This window comes from Propithecus coquereli, unplaced genomic scaffold, assembly GCF_000956105.1.
Source record: "Propithecus coquereli isolate 6110/MARCELLA unplaced genomic scaffold, Pcoq_1.0 Scaffold154, whole genome shotgun sequence".
NCBI lineage: Eukaryota > Metazoa > Chordata > Mammalia > Primates > Indriidae > Propithecus > Propithecus coquereli.
Window position 1 is genome coordinate 2,687,788 of NW_012139858.1, and position 22,724 is coordinate 2,710,511.

Below are 22,724 nucleotides of genomic sequence, written 5' to 3' on the forward strand. Positions count from 1 at the left end.
GGGCAACAGAGCCAGACTCTGTCTCAAAAAAAAAAAAAAAAAAGCATTTGCGCATATTCATTTATCATTTTAAAAAGGAGGGATCTCATTATAAGACTGTTCTGTAACCCTTTTTCTGTTAATGACATATAGAGACTACCCTCCCAGATCAGTAGTTACAGATTTTATGACTTGATATGTGCTCATGGAAAAAAATTAAAGTGGCACAATCAGAAGTTTGGTGTCCCATTATTCGTAGTGACTGCATGATAGAACATCTTATCTGATGTACCATAATTAGATCCATGTTCATTAATATGGTCATGTTATGGACCTTCATTTTTTTCTTTAACGTTTGGAAATCACATTATTACTTCTTTAGGCTTTCATGTTTATACTAGCAGGTCCTTCTAAGTAAAGCTCTTCCTTTCTCTACCTGGCAGCCAGTTCTTACTCATTTCTCAATGCCCAGCTGAAACTCTTCACCTTATTCTAACTCACTGAGCAGTGTTAGTGGCTCTCACATCCTTTTTGCTTATCTTTGTATCTCTAGCACCCAGCTTAATGACCAGCATGTTACAGGTGTTTATGCATGTTTTTGGAATGAGTGAATGAGTGCCATTTTATTCAGATCAGTATTATGATATTTGTCACATTGAATTATTATTTTCTTTTCATTCTGTGCCTTGTATCTCAATCATCTTTATCACCTCTGCTTAGCAATATCTTGGCACTTAGTAGATGTTTAATTAAAATTATTCTTGAAATGTATTCAAGAATTAAAAAAACTATGGTTTTTATTTTATGCAACTTTGGGCCTCTGCCTTGGAAGTGGGATTGGTGTTCTGCTGTTAGAAAATCATGGAGAAGCCAGTATCTTATAAACAAATCATGTTAGGGTGACTTGCTATAAAACTTACACGCCTCCATTTTACTCACTTCTGTAGGACTTTTCAAAATGTCCTCAACTTAAAATATCGACAGTGTGATGTAGTGGTGAAAGCACTACGTCTAGAGTCACAGCTCTGGGGCTTGAGGGATGACTGCTGCTGCTGGGGCGTGAATATGGTCATATTTCTTACCCTCTCTAAACCTCAGATTCTTCAAATATTAAAAAAGACAATGATATTTGCTTGGGTTATTATGAGACTTAGATGATTATATATGTGAAAATGGCTTTGTAAACTGAAATGCTATTGTGTTGTATTAAATAAAACCTTATGTTTCCTACAGAAGAATTAAGACTAGGTTTGTAGTTAGGTCTTATTAATAAGATGTTAAATACACCTTTAAAAACCTCATTAGTGGCCGGGCGCGGTGGCTCAGGCCTGTAATCCTAGCACTCTGGGAGGCCGAGGCGGGCGGATTGCTTGAGCTCAGGAGTTCGAGACCAGCCTGAGCAAGAGCGAGACCCTGTCTCTACTAAAAATAGAAAGAAATTAATCGGACAGCTAAAACTATATAGAAAAAAAATTAGCCGGGCATGGTGGCGCATGCCTGTAATCCCAGCTACTCGGGAGGCTGAGGCAGAAGGATTGCTTGAGCCCAGGAGTTTGAGGTTGCTGTGATCGAGACTGACGCCACAGCACTCTAGCCCAGGCGACAGAGTGAGACTCTGTCCCAAAAAAAAAACCTCACTAGTCAAAAATCTTTAAAAAATTCATTTGCGTATGAGAATGTCTGCTCACACTTTGTTTTGTACTCTGTGTAGTGAAGTGATCAGTGGTAGGTTTGCAAAGAAAAAAGTAATACCAGTTGAGCATCCCTAATCTGAAAATCTGAAATCCTTCAAAATCGGAAACTATTTGAGTGCTCACATGACACCACAAGGAAAAAGTCCCACACCTGACACCTTTGCTTTCCAATAGTTGAGTGTATACAAATTTGGTGTATATGTAAACGTAAGTGAATTCTGTATTTAGACGTGGGTCCTATCTCCAAGATATCTATGCATATGCAAATATTAAATCTGAAAAACCTGTAACACTTTTGGTCCCAAGCATTTCTAATAAGGGGTGCTCAACCTGCACCCTCTTCTGTTTTCAGGGGGCTGAAAGGATGCACACCTAGATCACATGTTAAATAAATACGTCTTGGAAAACAAGACAAAAAAGAGAGCCAGGGCTTTGGAGCTAGGGGGACTAGTTTCATTTCCCACTTTTCCACTCAGTAACTGGCAGGTCCCTTAATTCGCCTGAGCTGCAGTTCCATTACCTTGTGAAATTGGAAAAATAATGCCTACTTTACAAAGTCTTACAAATATTAGACATGATGTGCATCAAATGCTTAGCACAATTTTAACACACAGCAGTTACTTGGTGTATGGCAGAGTATGACTGTATATGCTTAAAGGATTTGAAAGATGTGTTCCAAGTGCTAATGTGGGTTATCTTGGAATGGGTGAGGGATGGAAGGGGAGGGAGGAGGTGTGGAGACTTAATTTTCTCTCATGTACATCTATTGAATTTTTAAAAAAAATTTTTTAAAACAAGCGAGAGTGCCTGAAATGTCTCAAGATGTGTGTTAAATGAGCTAAGAAAAGGCCACTGAGCACTACTTTTAAGAAAAAGGTACCAGAAGAGTGACCTCACAAAGAGGCTGAGGAGGAGCTGCCAGCAGGAAGCCAGGGGAGAAGGAGGGAATGTCAACAGCATCAAATGTTGTGCAGGAGTAAAGTGAGAAGTCTTGTCGAGAACTGAATCAGATGGGCCTCGGTTGGGAAGTGAAAGATAAGTAGTGGAGATTTACTTTTTGGCTACATTGTCAGGGAGTTCACGGTGAATAGAAAGGAGTGAAGGCAGGGTTGGTCCATGCCTCTGTGTCTTTTGTGTGATTGGGCAAATGTGAGGATGTTTGAATGCCAATAGGAAGGTGCTAGTATATATGTGAGAGGCTTAAGATATTTTAGGAGGGCAGAAGTGGTGAGCAAAGGTAAGTCTGTAGGTAGGAGAGAATGGATAGGAAGATTAGCATTAGGCAGAAGATCAGTTTTCCTATTGTAACCAGGCAAAAGAATGGCTATGGATGAAATTGAGTTTATTGAGTTGGTTTATTGCTTCTGTGAAGTCATCTGCTGAAAATGAACTGAGCTCAGGTTTGGAAAGAGTAAAGTTTTGAAATAGCTACTATGAAGAGTGATTAAGAGCTCTGACTAGGGAAACAGATGAATTTGTGAAGTATCATTGAGGGCTTAGTTTAAGTTGGAGACAGTACATTTATTTACTGAGATTGCAAGATTTTTTTTTTTCCGTCAGTTCAAAAACACAGATACAGATATGGAGAAAGTGATTTGGATCGAACTGGGGTTGCAGTTTTGCTAGGTGACTGCAGTGGAAGAACAATAGAATATGTGTTTATTAGTAAGAGAGTAATTGAAGCAGTATGTTTTGAGCTTATTTTCCCTATCTTTGAATTGGGAATGATTATTATCTATTGTACTACTGTACTTACGTCAAAAGGTTATTGTGAAGGTTCAAGTGAGCCACTATGTGTTGAGTACTTAGAACAGTGGTTTGTGCATAGTATGTACACAGTAAATTATTGTGCTGGCTGGAGATGAGGGAAAGAATGGAGCGGACTGATGGGAAGAAGGGAGGGAGATTTGGGATTGGAATCCCCATAAGATTGATGAATAAATGTACATAGATTGAATTTCTTAGTTGGATTGGTGTCTGATAGAAAGGTTATCGGTTTAAGGCTGCTGGTGTCCAAGTTCCCAGGAAATGGCAGTGAAAGCCCTCTCTGGTATTGAATTCAGACAGTAGAGGTGATCAAAGGCCTGGTGATCAGAGACCTGGCTATTCTGTGGAAACAATACGTTCTAAGTTACAAATTGCTTAAAAAGGAACTTTTGAAACATAATCGTAACTTGGTTACTGAGAGGTAGGGGCTCAGATCTAAACATTATTTACTTTTTTTTTTTTTTTTACTAATTTTCTTACCTGTCTTAGTCTGTTTGGGCTGCTGAAACAATACCACAGACTCGGTGGCTTATAAACAACAGAAATTTATTTCTCATAGTACTGGAGACTGGAAAGTCCAACATCAAGGCACTGGCAGGTATGGTATCTGCTGAGGGCCCACTTCCTGGTTCTGTCTTCTTGATGCAGCCTCAGGTGGCAGAAGGGGCAAAGAAACTCTCTGGGGTCCTTTTATGAGGGCACTAATCCCATTCATGAGGGCTCTGCCCTCATTACCTAATCACCTCCTAAAGGCCCCACCTCCTAAATCCGTCACCTTAGGTGTTAGGATCTTAAGAATTCCCCCCCTCAAGGGGTTGGGGGGGAGACACATGGCACAAGTATTCAGTCTATAGCATTACCCTTTATGTAATTAAAAAAAAAAATCGTCAGAAAGCTGAGGGCTTGCTTTTGTCAAATGTTTAAGAGGAACTGTTGGCTTAATTTTTTTTTGTAACAGCATTGTTGAGATATAATTAATATACCATACAATTGTCATTTAAATTGTACAATCCAGTGATAATTTTAATAAATTCAGAGTTGTGCATCCATCACCACAATGAATTTTAGAACATTTTTATTAATACTCAAAAAGAAACCCTGCTTCCCTTTGTCTTCAAACATAGCCTCCACTCCAAGGCATGCTTTCTCCTCTGCTACTGTCTTTTTGAGGGAACTGGGTGGGTTCTAAATTTTTTTGGCAAGAATACCTCTTAGATAATGCTGTGTGTTTCCGTGTTTGTTGCATCAGGAGTCGTCCAATGTCTGGTTTAAGAATTCTAAAATCAGTGGGTTCATTCGGTGGTAGGTCTATCTGTCCATTGGAAATTTCCCCCATTTCCATCTACTGCAGGGGTTCTTAGTGTGGGGCAGAATCAAGGGCGAAACACTTGAGTGGGGAAAAAAAAGTGTTTTTAATGACCTATACCTGAAAGTTAACATCTGCATCCATTATGAATGTTGGCAACAAACCACGGAACTATTAGCAATATCGGTGAGTTTGACACCAATAAAAACCAGATACTTTCATATCACATTGCAGTTAATGCAGATTTCTCTGTCTTATCGCTACATTGGAATTACAGTAGTTACTAGATCTGCCACTAGAACGTGTTTAATGTGCTAATAAAGCACATATCACAAATTAGTTTATTTTTAATATTTTGATAACTTTGGTTTCCTTTATAATCCTATGCATTTTATGTACTTACAAGGCAGGATAAACAAGATAAACAATTTTCTTTTTTTGAGACAGTGTCTTGCTCTGGTGCTAGGGCTAGAGTGCAGTGGCATTCACTACAACCTCAATTCCTGAGCTCAAGCAGTCCTGCTTCAGCCTTCCTGAGTAGCTAGGACTACAGGCATGCACCACCCTGCCCAGCTAATTCTTAATTTTTTTGTAAAGACAGGGTCTCACTAAGTTGATCTTGGCTTCAGTCGATCCTCCTGCCTCAGCCTCCCAAAATGCTGGGATTGCAGATGTGAGCCACTGTGCCCGGCCTTGATGTTCTTTTAATTGCTAAATTTTGAGTAAGGAGTTGGTACCTCAGTCACTTTTGGTGGTGTCCAGTGAGCTGTGGGCTTCTTTCTTTTTTAGAATTGTGACTTGTGGGTTTTTTTTTTTTTTTTTTTTTGAGACAGAGTCTCACTTGTTTCCCGGGCTAGAGTGAGTGCTGTGGCGTCAGCCTAGCTCACAGCAACCTCAAACTCCTGGGCTCAAGTGATCCTTCTGCCTCAGCCTCCCGAGTAGCTGGGATTACAGGCATGCGCCACCATGCCCGGCTAATTTTTTTTTCCTATATATTTTTAGTTGTCTGATTAATTTCTTTCTATTTTTAGTAGAGACGGGGTCTCGCTCTTGCTCAGGCTGGTCTTGAACTCCTGAGCTCAAACAATCCGCCCGCCTCGGCCTCCCAGAGTGCTAGGATTATAGACGTGAGCCACCGCACCCGGCCGACTTGTGGTTTTTTAATATATTTATTGTGTTTTAATCATTTGTATAAATTCTTTTTGATGTTTAAATTGTCCCACCTTTGGCTACAGGAGTTCCTTTCTGTTGGGTTCTATGTCCTTTTGATGTAACCTGATAACCTTTGATAACTTCTTGCTTTCTGGCAAGTCCAACACAATGTCCCAGAGTCATCTTGAACGTTCCCTGCTTCTGGCCTGTGAATCAGTCATTCCTGCAAGGAATACTGGTTTCTGTTAGTGGGGAATGGACCACAGTCTGGACGCTGGGTATACTCAGTGTTATTGGGTTGTTATTACTTCTAGCGCTTTTGGTACACAGGTAGAATGTATTTCTTCAGGGAAGAGAGTTAGCAAACATTTTTTGGGAGAGAAAATTAGTTTACATGGTTTTTGATTCAAGTTTAGCTAACGGATTTTTATTTAGCTTACTGGACTTTATACTTGTATCTCTTTTTTCTTATTGTAAATCTTGGTTTCTTAATTTATTTGCATGGGCTTACTACATGTATTAAAACAGTTTCAAAAATAATAATGTCAGTATTATTACTAAATGACTGTTGAGTTCAGGTTAAAATTTCTTTCTACTGCTTCAGTCCTTTTTTATTTTAAGAGATATGGTCTCACTACATTGCCCAGATGGGTCTCGAACTCTTGGCCTCAAGTGATTCTCCCTCCTTAGTTTCCTATTAGCTGGGACTGTAGGCATGAGCACCCAACTTCTTTGTAGTACTTTTATTAAGGATATACGGTCAAAATACTGTATTTTAAAGTTAGTTAAAATAGCTTTTATTTGTGGTTGTATCACTAAGTGGTATACATTTAGGTTAATTTGTTTTCATTCTTCAGAAATGCTTTTTATGTTTGAATGTATATAATTATATGGCAAATTATATTCAGAAGTCTTACTTCCATCTTTGTTTCTCCTACCTTTTTCTTCTTTCCCCTATTGATAATTCTTAAAAAGTTAGTTTGGAATTTATCTTTCTGGTATTTTCTTAGCAAAACTATCCATATATTCCTACCTTTCTCCTACACAGACAAAAGGTAGTGTACTATATATGCTGTTTGGCACTTTGCTTTTTACACTTTATATCCTGAAGATTGTTCTCTGTCACTATAATACAGAGTTCTTTTATGGCTCCATCATATTCCAGTATGTGGTAGATACAGCATATTTATCCAGTCCTTTATTGATGGATTTATAGGTTGTTTCTAAGCTTTTGCTATTATAGTGTCTCAATAACCATAAGTGTGTATTTCATATTTATGGGGCTATTTCTGTAGATTCCTTAGAAATAATAGGATTGTCAGATTACAGGGTAAATGTATATGTGATTTTTCTAGATTCCCAAATTCTCCTCAGTAGAGGTGTTGTGATTTTGACATTCCCATCACAGTTTCCCTCATCTTTGCCAACAGAATATGCTGTCGAACTTTTGGGTTTTTGCCAGTCTTACAGGTGAGCATTATTTCATGTAGTTTTTAAACTATGGTAAAACATGCATAACATAAAATTGAACATTTTAACCATTTTTAAGTGTACAATTCAGTGGCATTGAGTAGATTCACATTTGCAGTCATCACCACTGTCCATCTCCAGAACTTCCTTGTCATCCCGTACTGAAACTCTACCTGTTAAACAATAACTCCCATTCTCTCCTTTTCTACAGCCCCCCTGGGAACCACTGTCTCTATGGATTTGACTATTCTAGGTACCTAATATAAGTGGAATCATACAGTATGTGTCTTTTCGTGACTGGCTTATTTGACTTAGCATATCATCTTCAGATTTCATACATATCGCATGTACCAGAATTTTAATTTTTAGATCTGAATGATGTTTTATGTCTATACCACATGTTGTTTATGCAGGTTCAGCTGTTGATATATACTTGTTTTGCCCCCCACCCCTCTTTTTTTTTTTTGAGGCAGAGTCTCACTCTGTCACCCTGGGTAGAGTGCAGTGGCATCATCGTAGTTTACTGCAGCCTCAAACTCCTGGGCTCAAGTGATCCTCGTATCTCAGCCTCCCGAGTAGCTGGGACTATAGGTGTGTGCCACAGTGCCGCGCTAATTTTTCTATTTTTAGTAGAGACAGGGGTTTCGCTCTTACTCAGGCTGGTCTTGAACTGCTGACCTCAAGCAAAATCTTCCAGCCTCAGCCTCCCCGAGTGCTAGGATTATAGGCGTGAGCCACGGTGCCTGGCCTTTTGCCCGTTTTTTAACTGGTTTTTTGTTCTTGAGGTCTTATGTAGTTTAAATACATATTTCTTTTATTATGAATGACAGAAAACATCTTTTGATATGTTTAAGGGTAATTTTCATTTCTTTTGTGAACTTTTCATCTCTTTTTCCTTTTTAAAAATTGATTATTTAAAAAAATACCCCTTTCATTTTTAGGGACTAATTGTGTATTAGAGATTTATTTGTGATATAAGTCATAGATATCTTTTCCTGCATTGTCATTTGTCTTTTGACTTTGCTTATGATGTTTGCCATGTGAATTTTTAAAATAGTAGTCTAATATAAATTAGTCTTGAAACTAGCTGGGACTTTTTTCCCCCACTTCCAGATTATGAAGGTTTCACTTCTATTTTGTCTTCTGGTACTTTTATTATTTCACTTTACATTTCAGTTTCTAATCCATTTGGAGTTTATTTTGATGCATAATGGGGTATGGATCCAATTTTGTTTTTCCTAACAGCCACCCAGTTGTTCCAGTACTATTTATTGATGGAAATGTTCATCTGTCCATCTTACTCATGTTGATTTGAGATGATACTTTTGGATTTTCAGATTTGGGATGCTCAACTGAGTATAATGCAAATATTCCAAAATCTGAAATCTGAAACACTTCTAGCCCAAGCATTTTGGATAAGGCATACTCAACCTATGTTTGATTTCATTGTGTTCTTGGGTCTGTCTGTAGACTTTGTTCTTTTGGTCTGTCTATTCATGTGCCAATGTGTCATCATTTCAATTTCAGAGACTTTTAAATCTATTTTAGTATCTAGTAGGACAGCTTCCATTTCTGTCCTCTATGTATTACTCTCCACCTCCCCAAGTTTTCTTGTCTGATCTTTTTTATTTTTCTTTAGGAACTTTATTTTTAACTTATATAGCTCCAGGAAAAAAAAAAGTTGCTATTTTTAATAGGATCATGTTAGATTCATAAGTTAGGGAGAACTGATAATTTTAAAACGTTGAGGTGTTTGTATCAAAGAATGAGATATCTTTCCATTGTCCAAGTCTGTTTTTAAGTCTTTCAGGAGAGTTTTAAAGTTTTCTTCATATTTAGAAGTTTCGTCTGTTTTGTTTTGTTGCTATTGTAAGTGAGGTCTTTTCAATTATATTTTAACTTTAATATTTCAGCAATTTATATTTTGTATAGGACAGTTGATGTGTGTTAATTTTATAATCCTGCTACTTTACTAAACTCTCTTATTTATAGTAATTTTTCCATTTATTCTGCTGGGTTTTTCCAAGTATTCAACTATTATCACCAGCAAACGTAGATAGTTTTACTACTTTTCCAGTTCTTATGTCTCTAGTTGTTTTTTCTTGTGTAGTCTTTTAATTTACTTTTACCTGATTCATTCTCTTGATCAGTTATTTTTGCCAAGAACTTTTCCATTAATTCTTTTGAAATAATCAAAATTTCATGTAATATTTCAGAAGTGACTTCATATAGGGTACAGTATCTTTTTTGTAACAGCTTTGAGTTATAATTCACATTCCATACAATTTCAGCCATTTCAAGTGTACAGGTTATGGTTTTTAGTATATTTAGAATTGTACATTTATCACCACAATCAATTTTAGAACATTTTTATCACTTTGAAAGAAACCTCATACCCTTTAGTCATTGCCTCTGTTTCGTCCCATCCCCCTAGCTCTAGGCAGCCACTCTGTTAGTTATCTTACTGTATACCAGAATTTAGCAGTTTAAAACAACAAATATATGTTATCTCACAGTTTCTGGAGTCAGGAATCTGGGTGGTGCTTAACTAGGTACCTCTGGCTCATGTCTCTCATGAGATTGCAGTTAAGTTGGTGAGAGCTGCAGTCTCATCTGAAAGCTCAACTGCTGGAGGATTCAGTTTCTTGCAGGTTGTTGGCCTCAGTTCCTTGCTTCTTTTGTTTCTATGTAGGGCAGCTCAACACATAGCAGCTGACAAAGTGAGAGGAAATGTCCAAGATGAAGCCACAGTCTATTTGTAGCCTAATCTCTAAAGTGACATACAGTGATATTTGCCATATTGTGCTTGTTAGAAATAAGTCCCCAAGTCTAGCCTACACTCAAGAGGAGGGGATTACATGAGGGCATGAATACTAGGAGGCAGGGATTTTTGATGACAAGCTACATTCTCATTAGCATATTGGGATGAGTGGTTTTTAGGAAATAGTGGTGATCTCCAGATTTGTGTGTAGTCCAGAACCCATCAGCCTGAGAGTATAACTTGGAATTTTAAAATCTAAATGCAGTATACACACTTGCCACTCCTCTGTAACTATTAACAGGAAAGAATATTTCCAAATTTTCTTGCTAGTTTGACATTTAAGAAGAGCTCAGTGTCAAATGTAGACTTGAAATTTTTCTTGTTGTCTTCTGGTGTTGCGGTCCCCCACTCCCCCACCTCCCCCAACTCCCCCTGTGTTAGGAACCAGGCCGCACACGCTCCTCAGCTCCTGCTCCTCAGTCCTCCTCATCACTGGCATGACTGCATAAGCTCCGCCTCATGTCAGATCAGCAGCGGCATTAGATTCTTACAGGAGCACGAACTCTACTGTAAACTGGGCATGTGAGGGATCCAGGTTGCACTCTCTTATGAGAATCTAGTGCCTGATGATCTGAGGTGGAGCTGAGGCGGTGATGCTAGCGCTGGGGAGCAGCTGCAAATACAGACTATCATTAAGCAGAGACGCTTGACTGCACAATAAATGTAATGTGCTTGAATCATCCTGAAACCATCCCTCCCCCCACCAATCCGTGAAAAAATTGTTTTCCATGAAACTGGTCCCTGGTGCCAAAAGGGTTGGGGACTGCTGTTCTAGGGTATACATACATAATGATGTCTAGCACCAGTTTCCAGGTGCCCTGGAATGCTTATTATAAATGCTTATTTATCCAGTGATCTGTTAACTTTATTCTTCAGTTCTTTGTATACTTTTAAACACTTTTTAAAATGCCCTTGATGACTGACTTGCACATACTTTTTTTTGGAAATTAAAATAAATCATGTATCCTATTTCGCCCTAAGCCACATGCTTATTACTCTTTTCGGAAATTCTTAATTTATTAGAATTATACTTGATTTGATTTCATATGTAGATGAGAAAATGGAGAGCCAGGGAGGATGTTGAATGACTTGCTTAAAATTTCCTACCAAGTTTTCCTAATGGCTGGGGCCAATATTCGGGGGTCTTAACATTTGGTCGAGCCTAATAATTCTTTACATCTCAGTGACATTCTTTGTGGGAAGAGTTTTATTAACTGTTATCTATTCTGATTTTATGTTTCTTCTCAAGTCAGTTTTGGTAATTTGTGTCTTTTTACAAATCTGAATATTTTGTCTAAATTGTATAATTTATTGGCATAAAGTTGTTTATAGTATTCTCTTATAATTCTTTTAATTGTGTAGGGTTGGAAGTGATATGTCCCCGCTTTTCATTTGGGCAATTCCTTTTTCCTTTTGGTTATGATCTTGTTGAAGAAGTAACTTCTGGCTTCATGAATTTTTTTCTCCTCTATTTTTCTGTTCTGTATTTCATTTATTTCCACACTGATCTTTATTGTTGCCCTTGATTGCTTTGGGTTTAGTTTGCTCTTTTTCTGGTTTCTTAAGGTAAAAGCTTAGCTTGCTGATTTGAGATCTTTCTTTTTTTGCAATACAGGTATTTAGTTAGGCTACAGATTTCTAAGTATTGTTTTAGCTATGTCTAGTAGATTTTGATATTTGTGTTTTCAGTTCACAATATTTCCTAGATTTCCCTTGTGATTTGTTTGACCCATAGATTTAGAAGCCTGTAGATTAATTCTCAATTTCCCACATTTTATTTTGTTGATTTCTAATTTAATTCTCTTGGAGTAAAACATACTTTGTATGATTTCAGTTCTCTAAATTAATTGTTTTGTGGCCTAGCATATGGTATATCTTGAAAAATACTCCAGGTGGGCTTGAAAAGAATGTGTATTTTGCTGTTGTTGGATGGAGAATTCTATAAATGTCAAGTTAGGTCAAGTCGGTTGATAATGTTGTACAGTTCCATATCTTTGTGGTTTTCTGTCTACTTCTATCAGTTATTGGCAGTGTAGTCTTTACTTTTATTGTCTATTTCTTTTTTTCTACTGTTAGCTTTTGTATTTATGTATTTTGGGATTCTGTTCGTAGGTGTGCACATGTTTGTATAGTAATTGCTATATCTTCCTGATGGGACTTTATCATTTTGAAATGTCCCTTTGTCCTTCTTAATTTTCTCTGCTCTGAAATCTGTTATCTCATAATAGTATATCCCAACCTTCTTTTGATTGGTGTTTGAATGGCATATCTTTCTTCAGTCTTTTAAACCTATTTGTGTCTTTGAATCTAATATGTATCTCTTGTAGACAGCATATGGTTAGATCTCTTATCCAGTTTTGGAATCTCTATCTTTGTGATGTTTATTCATATTTAATGTAATTATTGGTAGGGCTGGATTGATATCAGCCACTGTGCTGTTGGTTTTCTGAATCAAATGTCCTTTTTGTTCCCTTTTCTTCCTTTACTGCTTCTTGTGTTAAATAGAAAAATTACAATTACACCGTTTTAAATTCTTTTTTTCTGTTTTTAAAAATTTATTTGCAGTGTTTTTTTTTAAGTGATTGCTCTAGGGATTACAACGTGCGCCTTAATTTATCACTCTTCTTCAGATTAACGCTAATTAAATTCCTTTGGTCTTACCTTCTTAGAAATTGTTTGCAGGACTAGAAATCCCCTCAAAGTAGCGTAAGTAAAAGGAGATACAGGTGTGTCTCATGGAAATAAGGTTCGGCCCAACCGTAATAGGAGTGCTCTTGTTAGGGTATTATTCTTTGTGTGTCTGTATCTCTCTGTATGTCTTGGTCTGCCTCACATTACATTGTCTCTCATTTCCACTCTGCATATTTCTTCTGTTTTCCTTTCCGCTTACTTTCATTCTCTGCTTGCTTTGTACAAAATGTGCAGTGGCTTCTGAACCCACACAACCAGTTAGAGCTTTAGTGCTCATACCTGTATGACTGATTCAGTATGCCAGATACATATACTCAGGAGGGCGGGAGACTTGATTTGCCTTTCCTGGTTAGATTAGATTTGGTAAATGCAACCACTTCTTTCTCTAGGATCTATAGACAGGACAGGTTTTCTAAAAATGGGATAAGAGCCAAGACTGGCATCACTAGTACAACTTTTATATTGGGTTTGGTGGTAAACCCCAAATGTTTTGGTAACCTGATATTTTCTTTTGCTGGGGAAAGTTTATTTAGAAAGCCACATCTAAAACATTGGTCACTTCAGAATTCAGCATTATATAGAAGATACAGTGTTGTGTTTCAGTGATTTCATTTTGAAATATTTTATACATAAAACTAAAGTGAAAACTATTTTGTGTACCTTACCAGTATGTTGGCTACTAGTAATTAAAAACTTATGTGGTATATTTTGTAAAAGGTTTAGTTCAGAGGTTGTACAATGGTTTGCAGATAATGTTTTGTTTAGCCTTTGCGGTAGTAAACCTTTGTGTTAATTGTAAACATTTCAAAGATGGGAAATTTTATATAGAATTGACATTTCTGCCCTGTTAAAGAATCAGAAGATACGGCAAGAGTAGACCCCACGTTTTACACTTGGCAACAGTTGATTAGAGCTAAGTCCTTCCCCAGTTAGATGGGGGAGGACACTGTCCAGTTTGCTTTATACAAAATGGCCAGTAGCTTCTGAACCCTGTGTGTGTGTGTGTGTGTGTGTGTGTGTATGTATATATATACATATATTCTGAACTCTGTATATATATGATTTTGCAATATATTTCTCCTGTTTTGCAATAACCTTCTACACCAGGACCTCTTTATTCAGTCATGTTCTTTGCTTGTACATTCTAAGTATTTGAGTTTGCAGTCCCCACCCCCATTCTATTCTAAATGTATGTATTTGTCATTACTAAACAATTACTGTTTGCTGGGAGCTATGCTTTCTAAATATTTTGTCTTCACAACTGTTGCTGCTGTGTTATGTGAAGAAAACTAGTTGCAGAAATTTAATCACATAGTATATGGCAGAGTTGGGATTGATTTGAATTGCTAGGTGTTTGTTGTTCGAAGTCTGGGCTCTCTCTGGGTGTGGTGGCTATAATCCCAGCACTTCAAGAGGCTGAGGCTGGAGGATTGCTTGGGCCCAGGAGTTTGAGCCCAGCCTGAGCAACACAGTGAGACCCTAGTCTCTCCCCAAAATAAAAACTTAGCCAGGCGTGGTGGCGAGTGCCTGTAGGCCCAGCTCTTCCCTCGGATAGCTTGAGCCCAGGAGTTGAGGCTGCATTGAGCTAAGATTGAGCCACTGCACTCCAGCCTGGGCCACAGGGCAAGACCCTGTCTCTTTAAACAAACAAACAAAAAAACGAAGTCTGGGCTCTTGAGTGCTGTTCTTCACGACTTCCCAATTCTGTTTTACTTTGTGGTTCATAGCTATTTTTGGTGCTTTTAGTGCTTTGCCTTCCTCTATCATATTACTTCCATTATCATAATTATTACTTTATAAGCCTCAACAAATACAGTCTTTTCCTTACTGATCTCCTTGCTTCCAGTTTTCTTTCTCTAATATATACAGAGAAGTTTAAGGAAAATAAAGATCACCATATTGCCAGACACTACTACTGTTAACAGTTTTCTCCTAAAAAGTGGGCCATTTTCTATGTATGTGATTTTGTAATATATTTCTCATGTTTTGCAATAATGTTCTATACCAAGATTTAACACATTGCCACACTAAAAAAAAAAATTTTTTTTTTCCTTGGGGCCATAAAACTTTGAAAACAAAAGGATCCCTTCTAATTTATTGAAAAATTTGTTATTTTTTATTTTCTGTGCGTGAGTTATATGCAACTTGAAAAATAGTACACGGGGCTCCCAAAGTGAAGAGATACACGCTTTACGAGGCCCTGGGCTCAAAACTAACATGAGTCGAATACGACTCACATGGCCGTTAATGTGTTAAAAAACATATTTTCATAGAATCGTAATATTCTACAAGCTGCTAAAGGTATACTGTAAGTAAAAGTGTTCCAAGGTCAAGAAAATTTGGGAAATGCTGAATTTATTCCATTTTCGAACTTTTAGATTTTTTGTTTTACTGTGATAAATGTGATCAATATATGTGTACATAAATTTGTGTGCAGTGTTTCCTAACTAAAGGTCCATAAGAACTGTGTCAACAGATATGACCATTTAAAAAAGTTTTTTTTGTAAATACAAACCTCTTATATGTATATATTTAGATAATTTCAAATTAAGATCATGCTTTATATATACTATTTTATACCCATTTCTCATGTAAAATATGTATATGAGCATTTCCATGTGGTAAATGTTTTTAATAACACATGAAGAAAAATAACATCTGTGGTTGTATCTGTATCCCTTTTATGATATTTATATAATATATTTTTATTATATTTCATTTTGGTTGGCCAACCTTTTGAGTTTCTTCTTAACAAAAAGCTTCTGGGTAAGTAGGCACCTAAGAGCAGATAAGTGACTCTTAATTCTAACAGTGAGAGCTCTGCTCAGTGTTTGCTGTTTTAGGGGCCCCAACAAACAGTACCGTTTTCTCCCATTCAAGTGGAACCACTTGAGAGAAAAAAGGGAATCAAGCAGATAGAGATCCAAATAAATATCATCTGTCTTATCAGTGGGAAAAAGCTGGATGATTGCAGTGAACATTGGCTTTCTTGCAGTCTCTGTCCCCTAAATTTAGACTTGGAAACTGCCCACTGAGGGAAGAATCATGTCTGCAGTGCATGTCCTTTGGACTGTTGCCTCATTTGTTGTTGTACTGCCATTCATTCTTTCTGCTGAGCTCTTGCTTCTGGTTGGCATGCTACGTGAAAAAGGTAGTTTTTCCATTTTAGACAGACAACGTTATGAAGTCTGCCTGAAGGGTTGGCCATGTGTCTGAGTCTGACCCTGGTGACTCCCGTCAGCAAGAGATTGATTGGAGAGGAATCTGTTGTCAACTTAGCTGGTATTCCATTGGTAAAGTATCTTCCTATCTGGTAATTAATAGCTGCTTTTAAAAGAGATGGTTGGTAAAAGGCAAGTAGAATTGTTTTAAGTTAGCTTCCAGGATCCTCTGATTCTCTGTCTCTTGTGTTCCATTCTTCCCAGTTTTGCTGAAGACCTGTGAGCTGCACATGGTATAAATTTTGATTTGTACCTGTTTTAGATCTTCTAATATCCCAACTCACCAGTATAACCACCACCATATTTGGATCTTAATGGCCTTTTCTATTCTTGGATGTTCTCCCCTGTTTTGGACCCAAGAACCTAATGGGACTGTGTTTCTCTAAATTCTTTGGGATAGTACATGGCCAGACCTTTCCCATCCTTATATTTTAGAATATAGGAACTAATTTCTAATCACAATCTTGAACTTTAAGGTCCTCAAAATAGTTCTCCTGTGATCTTCTAACATTCTTTAGGACTGAGTTGTTTCTTCTACAATGGTCTCATGGTGGTGTAGTACAGCTGCTGCTTCATCAGCCATTTGTCTGGCCAGTGGTCCTCCCTTAGTGTGACCCTGAACTTTGAGCACTAGTACCCTATCTTTGGACTAACTGAGGCATGAAGATATTTTCTTCATTGCTAGTGGCAGAATTTCAACTGCATTTGGGGTTGAAATGATTATTGGTTTCCAAGTGCAAGAGCTAGGTGCTGTCTCTGAATACATAGTCAGAATTGGCTATAATAAGCATCTTTGATTCTTCTTTATTCTCTCACAATACGGTCCCAATTACAGCTAGTTGTGCCTTTTGAACTGAATCATAAGCTGCTTGATATTGCCAGTTAGTTACTAATCTTCCCTGCATATTTTATCATTTTTAACATGGCTAATTTACTCTGCTTGATAGATGGGGTGTGATATTTTTGCTGGGGCACAAACACACTCATGCCCTGAATATATAACTTTCCTGCCTAGACAGCAGGCTCTTGTAATTGTTTCATAGAGAGTAGTGGTTTGTCTAAGGACAAAATCCTCTGGGTAGTGTGGTTGTTATTGACCTGCCCTTGTAAAATCTTCCTCACTGCGAAGTTAGGCAGATTGGTGGCACAATTAGATCTGGATATTGTCACCGAATCCTGTATGAAGTTTTAAGTACTCTCCAGTAACTGACAAGTTGGACCCTAATTCATCTCTCCACTGCTATGCACCTGTGAGGTCTATGCCACAGGTCTCTTCTCTCTTTAATGTGTTTAGGTTAGCTCAGTAGCTATGATATCCATATATCCTTAAGGTAGTGCCTATTGAACAATGCATCCCAGATTCAGAGATACTAAACTTTAAAAATGGAAGTTTTGGAATTGATGAAATATGTAGTATTAAGGTTAGCACTAGATAGAAATTATAATATGAAAGAGCTCCTCAGCACTTGGTAAGGCCAACTCTGTTGCTCCAGCTCCTGACTCTTAAGTAGTTCTCCTGCCAGCTGGTGGTGTGTCTCACGGTGTTGTGGCATGGATTCACTGCAGAACTTTGCTGGCCTGGGTCATGACCAAATTCACTTGGCTCTCTCCCAGTCTACTGCTTCTCCCCTGAGATACTTAATTCCCAAGTGTGGCATTGTCATGTGATTCAGCTGTACCTTTTTTTCATTTTTATTCAATCCAGCCCCTTACAAATATCCCTTTTCTCCCTCCTTCTGCCCTCCCACCCTTGGTTAATTTTTGGTCGTCCTTTTACCACGTAGATTTTAGCAGGAGGTTATCAACATACTGGACTATTATGTTGGTTAGTCTGTCTTGGTTGGCTTCTTTTGTCTTTAGAATATTGCTGGTGACCCAGAAACTTTAGTACAAAACTATCCATGCCCATTCATCTACTTTTCCATGTGAGTTCAATTCTGTTAGCGCATAGGTCTTTCAGTGTTAATGTCCAAAGCCATTCTCTAAATTCATGTAGATCTCTAAAGTCTGTTATTAAAGATTCCATTTCGCTAATATCTCTGGGTATGCCGTTACTCTGGGAGCAGTTGAGATTGAGACATATTTAGTCCTCTGCTAGCAAATGTAAGCTTCTAAGTACTGTTCAGCTGGAGATTCCAGCTGCAGAGCCGTTCATATCTCTTACTGCTTTGTGAGGTATACTCTGTTGTTTACAGTTTGTAGAGGTTCACCATTCAGAATGCCATCTATATGTCTAGGCCAGTCAAAGCCAGATATCTGCAACTTTAATTTCATGTGGAATCCATTCACAGGCTTCCTAGGGCTTTAATTTTCATGGATTCACAAAGCCATGGATTTTACCTAACCTCTATAAATTACAGGTTTTATTAATCACTTTGCTAAGTCTCTGGTAATTTTAATTTGATCAGACCCCGTAACACTGAGTTTAAAATGATTCCCTCACATCCAGTCAATGTCTGCTGCTTCTACCTCACATTCAAATTGGCCTCTTTAAACTAATATTTTTGTTTATCCTGTTGTGCCTTCCTTAATATAAATTCTAATTTTCCCAAAGCCCACATTCTCGGGAGTGGTAGCTTCATGAGGCTAATTTAAGTCCCTGTATCAATAATGAAATTCCAGGGAACCTGATGGTCAGTCATCTTGTGAAATACAAGCTGACCACTTTGGCCTAGCAGAGTACCGGGACTGACCTTGGAAAAGTGCCAGATCCAAGACTCCGGGCCTTCCTAATCCTGGGCCCTCCATTCTTTAGCCATTCGATTGGCCTGCTCTCCTTCCTATCAAAATTATATGACCTTGTTCTGAGCCTTACTTAGAACCAGTTATAGCTTCTGCTTTCTCATGAGAGCTGAGTATCTCAAATTGATAGCTGGCAACCCTGTTGGCAAGGTTTGTGGCTTTATAATTTGGACAACCCCAGTTACTTGCTCTCAAAGAGTGCCCTGACTTTATCTGGTGATGCCTGGTTGACTGGTATCCCCACATCCCTAGATGTCTATCTTAGATTCTCTCAGAACCTATCTGATTTGTTATTCAGAGTCTTAGGGGCATATAGCCATCCTTTTTGTTCATGGGCCCGTATGTGTATTTTTTTAATATATTCTTCTAAAATTAACCTTATGTTTTTGTCCTGAACAGCAATTAATGAATCATGTTCTAATTTTCCTTAAGGCCAAGTTGGCTAGGTGGTTTTTCCTGAGCTTCTTAATTTGCCCACATGTACTAATAAACCACTGTAATCTAAGGTTGACTGAGCGTTCCCTGGAGTTTGCAATCTGATAGAGCCTAATAAACACATAGCTTAGTGAAGTACGAATTATGTTGTATTTCTAAACCCCTGAACTCTAATGTTATTTGTTTATCTGGATATAAGGATAAGTGGTGACAAGACAATAAGCCCCTGAAAATCCTAGATTAATAATATATATTAATTGTATTTTTTCAGTATTTTGTTATGGAAAGACAGGAAAGGTAAAAGGCACCAAAAATAATTTTGGCTAAAAATATTTCTGTTTTTGTCTGAATTCAAGGTAAATTAGCTATTTTGTTTTCTTTTTTTTTTAATAGGGTTACACATCATTTTGGAATGACTGTATATCATCCGGATTACGTGGCTGTATGTTAATTGAATTAGCATTGAGAGGAAGGTTACAACTAGAGGCTTGTGGAATGAGACGTAAAAGTCTATTAACAAGAAAGGTAAGAGAAGTGCTGAATAGCATTCTTTTTAAAGAGTTTATATTGCTTAAAATGAAGAGTGTTTTCTAATAGCTTTCAAAAATTAAAGTGGAAGTTGATTTTAAAGTTGTCTTTATTGAATTGTGTTTCCATATCCTTTTTTCATTCTTGGTTTCCCGATTCTTTGTACGTATAATGAACACTGGAATTCATTACTAGAATCACTGGCCACTGTAGCGTACATCTTCAGAAAAATTCCGTACCTTCATTTGCTGCTTTTGAAAGCCATAATTTTGAGAGACTTGACATAAAAAAACCTCAGAAGTGCTACTCTGCAAATTACCCATAGGTTGTTCTTTTCATCAGACTGTGAATACTTTTCAGATCTGTCTTCTCCACTGTGAAGGGGTGGGTGTGTGAGGTTAGCTGTTCCTTGGCTTCTGTAGTAAAATAGAGGTATTATTGGCTAGTTATTAGAATTTTTAACTTTGACCTCAATCTTAAATAATCAAGGCTGTTTTCCAGTCTCTCATTGTGTTTCTCAGGGGCATGGTGTTTCAAAACTAATTTTTCCTGAGTAGAGTATCCTAATGAATCCAAAAGTTTTAGGTTAGAACTGAATATTTTTTTTTTTTTTTGAGACAGAGTCTCTGTGTTGCCCGGGCTAGAGTGCCGTGGCGTCATCCTAGCTCACAGCAACCTCAAACTCCTGGGCTCAAGCAATCCTTCTGCCTCAGCCTCCCGAGTAGCTGGGACTACAGCCATGCGCCACCACCATGCCTGGCTAATTTTTTTCTATGTATTTTTAGTTGTCCAATTAATTTCTTTCTATTTTTAGTAGAGACGGGGTCTCGCTCTTGCTCAGGCTGGTTTCGAACTCCTGAGCTCAAACAATCCGCCCGCCTCGGCCTCCCAGAGAGCTAGGATTACAGGCGTGAGCCACCGCGCCCGGCAGAACTGAATATTTTTTGATTTGATATGCTATAGAGAGCAATAATTCTGTTGGGAAGAAAGCCATTAATGTATTGTAGAAAATTATATGCAAAAAGTAAAGATGTTATTAGAAAATTTTCTGCATGGATTTTAAAATTAAATCTACTCTAGTCATTTAAAGTCAGGTCAAGTCACCTGGCATATTAGTTAAAAAAAATTATTGGCTGGGTGTGGTGGCTCACGCCTGTAATCCTAGCACTCTGGGAGGCTGAGACGGGCGGATCGTTTGAGCTCAGGAGTTCGAGACCAGCCTGAGCAAGAGCGAGACCCCGTCTCTGCTAAAAAAAAAAAAAATAGAAAGAAATTAGCTGGACAACTAAAAATATATGGAAAAAATTAGCCGGGCATGGTGGTGCATGCCTGTAGTCCCAGCTACTCTGGAGGCTGAGGCAGTAGGATTGCTTGAGCCCAGGAGTTTGAGGTTGCTGTGAGCTAGGCTGATGCCACGGCACTCTAGCCCGGGCAACAGAGTGAGACTCTGTCTCAAAAAAACAAAAAACCCTACTATTTTAAATAATTATATAATAGAATAGAATTTTTATTTCCTATTACTGTACAACCATAGTGATTTATGGAGGGGAAAAAACCTTAGGAAGCTGCCATTAATCAATGAAATAGATGCATAGGTTACTACTAGTTATAGTAATTGTAAGCAATTTTGCATTAATGTTATAGGACCCTGACCTAAGTGAAAAGATTTTTATATTGGTTCTTTCTGTAGGAAGAAGAACCAGTTTGGTATTGTCTGTGGTATCAGTCAACTGTTTGTTCTTTCATTTGTTTATTCATCATATATTTATTTAGTGCTTAAGTACACCATGCACTGTGCTAGGCCCTGAGGATACAGTCATGACCAAGAGAGACATGTTCCCTGCCTGTGTGGGCTTATTATTTTGCCTACTATTTTGAGTGATCTTAACTAGGTTTTACATCTTTTGGGAAAATACTTCAGTATGATTTAATTGCTAATTTAAAAATAATTATTGATCTTATTAAGTGATACACATATAAAAGTATAAAATCAAATTTTACTAGCAAAAAAGAGCAATCTTTTGCCCATTCTTCCTTACTCTTTAGTTCTGTTTCTGAGGGGCAGCCATTTTCAGTCCTTGTATTAGTTTCCTAGGACTACCTTAACAAATTACAACAAATTTAGTGGTTTAAAACAACAGAAATTTATTCTCTTACAGTTCTGGAGGCTAGGGGTCTGAAATCACGGTGTGTGCTATGCTCTAAAGGAGATTCTCTGTTCCTTGCCTCTCTCAGCTTCTGGTTTCTCCAGATGTTCCTTGCCTTCTGGCTACATCTGTTTCTGCTCTGTCTTCGTACTGCCTTTCCCTTCGTGTGTCTCTAATGCAGAAACACTTGGCACATTGAATTTAGGGTCCATCTGATTAATCCAAGACAAAGACCCCTTTCGCAAATGGGGTTCTGAGGGTTAGGATGCAGACGCTTTGGGGGCCACCATTCAACTATGATTCTCTTAGTTATTTCTTTCGGCATTTTTGTCCATGTTTTAAATAAGCTTATACTGCCATCTCTTGATATATCAGCTTGAGGCACTGTTTACTTTCTGTTAGAATAGATTAATATTTGGCTTTCTTATGTCCTACCTCCCCTACCCCCTAATCAACTATGTTGATACTGTTTTCTGTGGAGTTATGTTGTATATTTTCCTTTCTAATATATGGTTTCCCTCCCAGAATCAATAATTCTGTCTTTTTTTTTCTGGTTTTCTGTGTAGATATTCTTACCTTTTTCTTAAATGTTCCATCAGAGAAAAATTATTATAAATTTTGAAATGTTCAGTTATATTAGATTCTACAGTCTGGACTGGTTATCTCTGGTTCTGTTGCATAGCTGTCCTGTCACATTGTATTCAACCCCATATTTTTTGGATCTTATATTTTCTTCTACCTTTTTGGGAGAAAACTGTTTTGAGACTCTGT

General features: G+C 37.7%; 1 protein-coding gene across 2 annotated transcripts in view; it reads left to right on the plus strand.

The window, feature by feature from the left end:
- Positions 1-22,724, plus strand: part of GOLPH3 (golgi phosphoprotein 3 (coat-protein)) — a 75,447-nt gene that overhangs the window by 16,598 nt on the left and 36,125 nt on the right. Inside the window, exon 2 of one of the 2 annotated variants that reach the window (XM_012640526.1) lies at positions 19,672-19,803. The exons of the other annotated variant lie outside the window; for it this stretch is intronic. Within the exon in view, the coding sequence (XP_012495980.1) occupies positions 19,672-19,803 (132 nt within the window). The remainder of the gene's footprint in view (positions 1-19,671; positions 19,804-22,724) is intronic. 2 annotated transcript variants of the gene reach the window in all.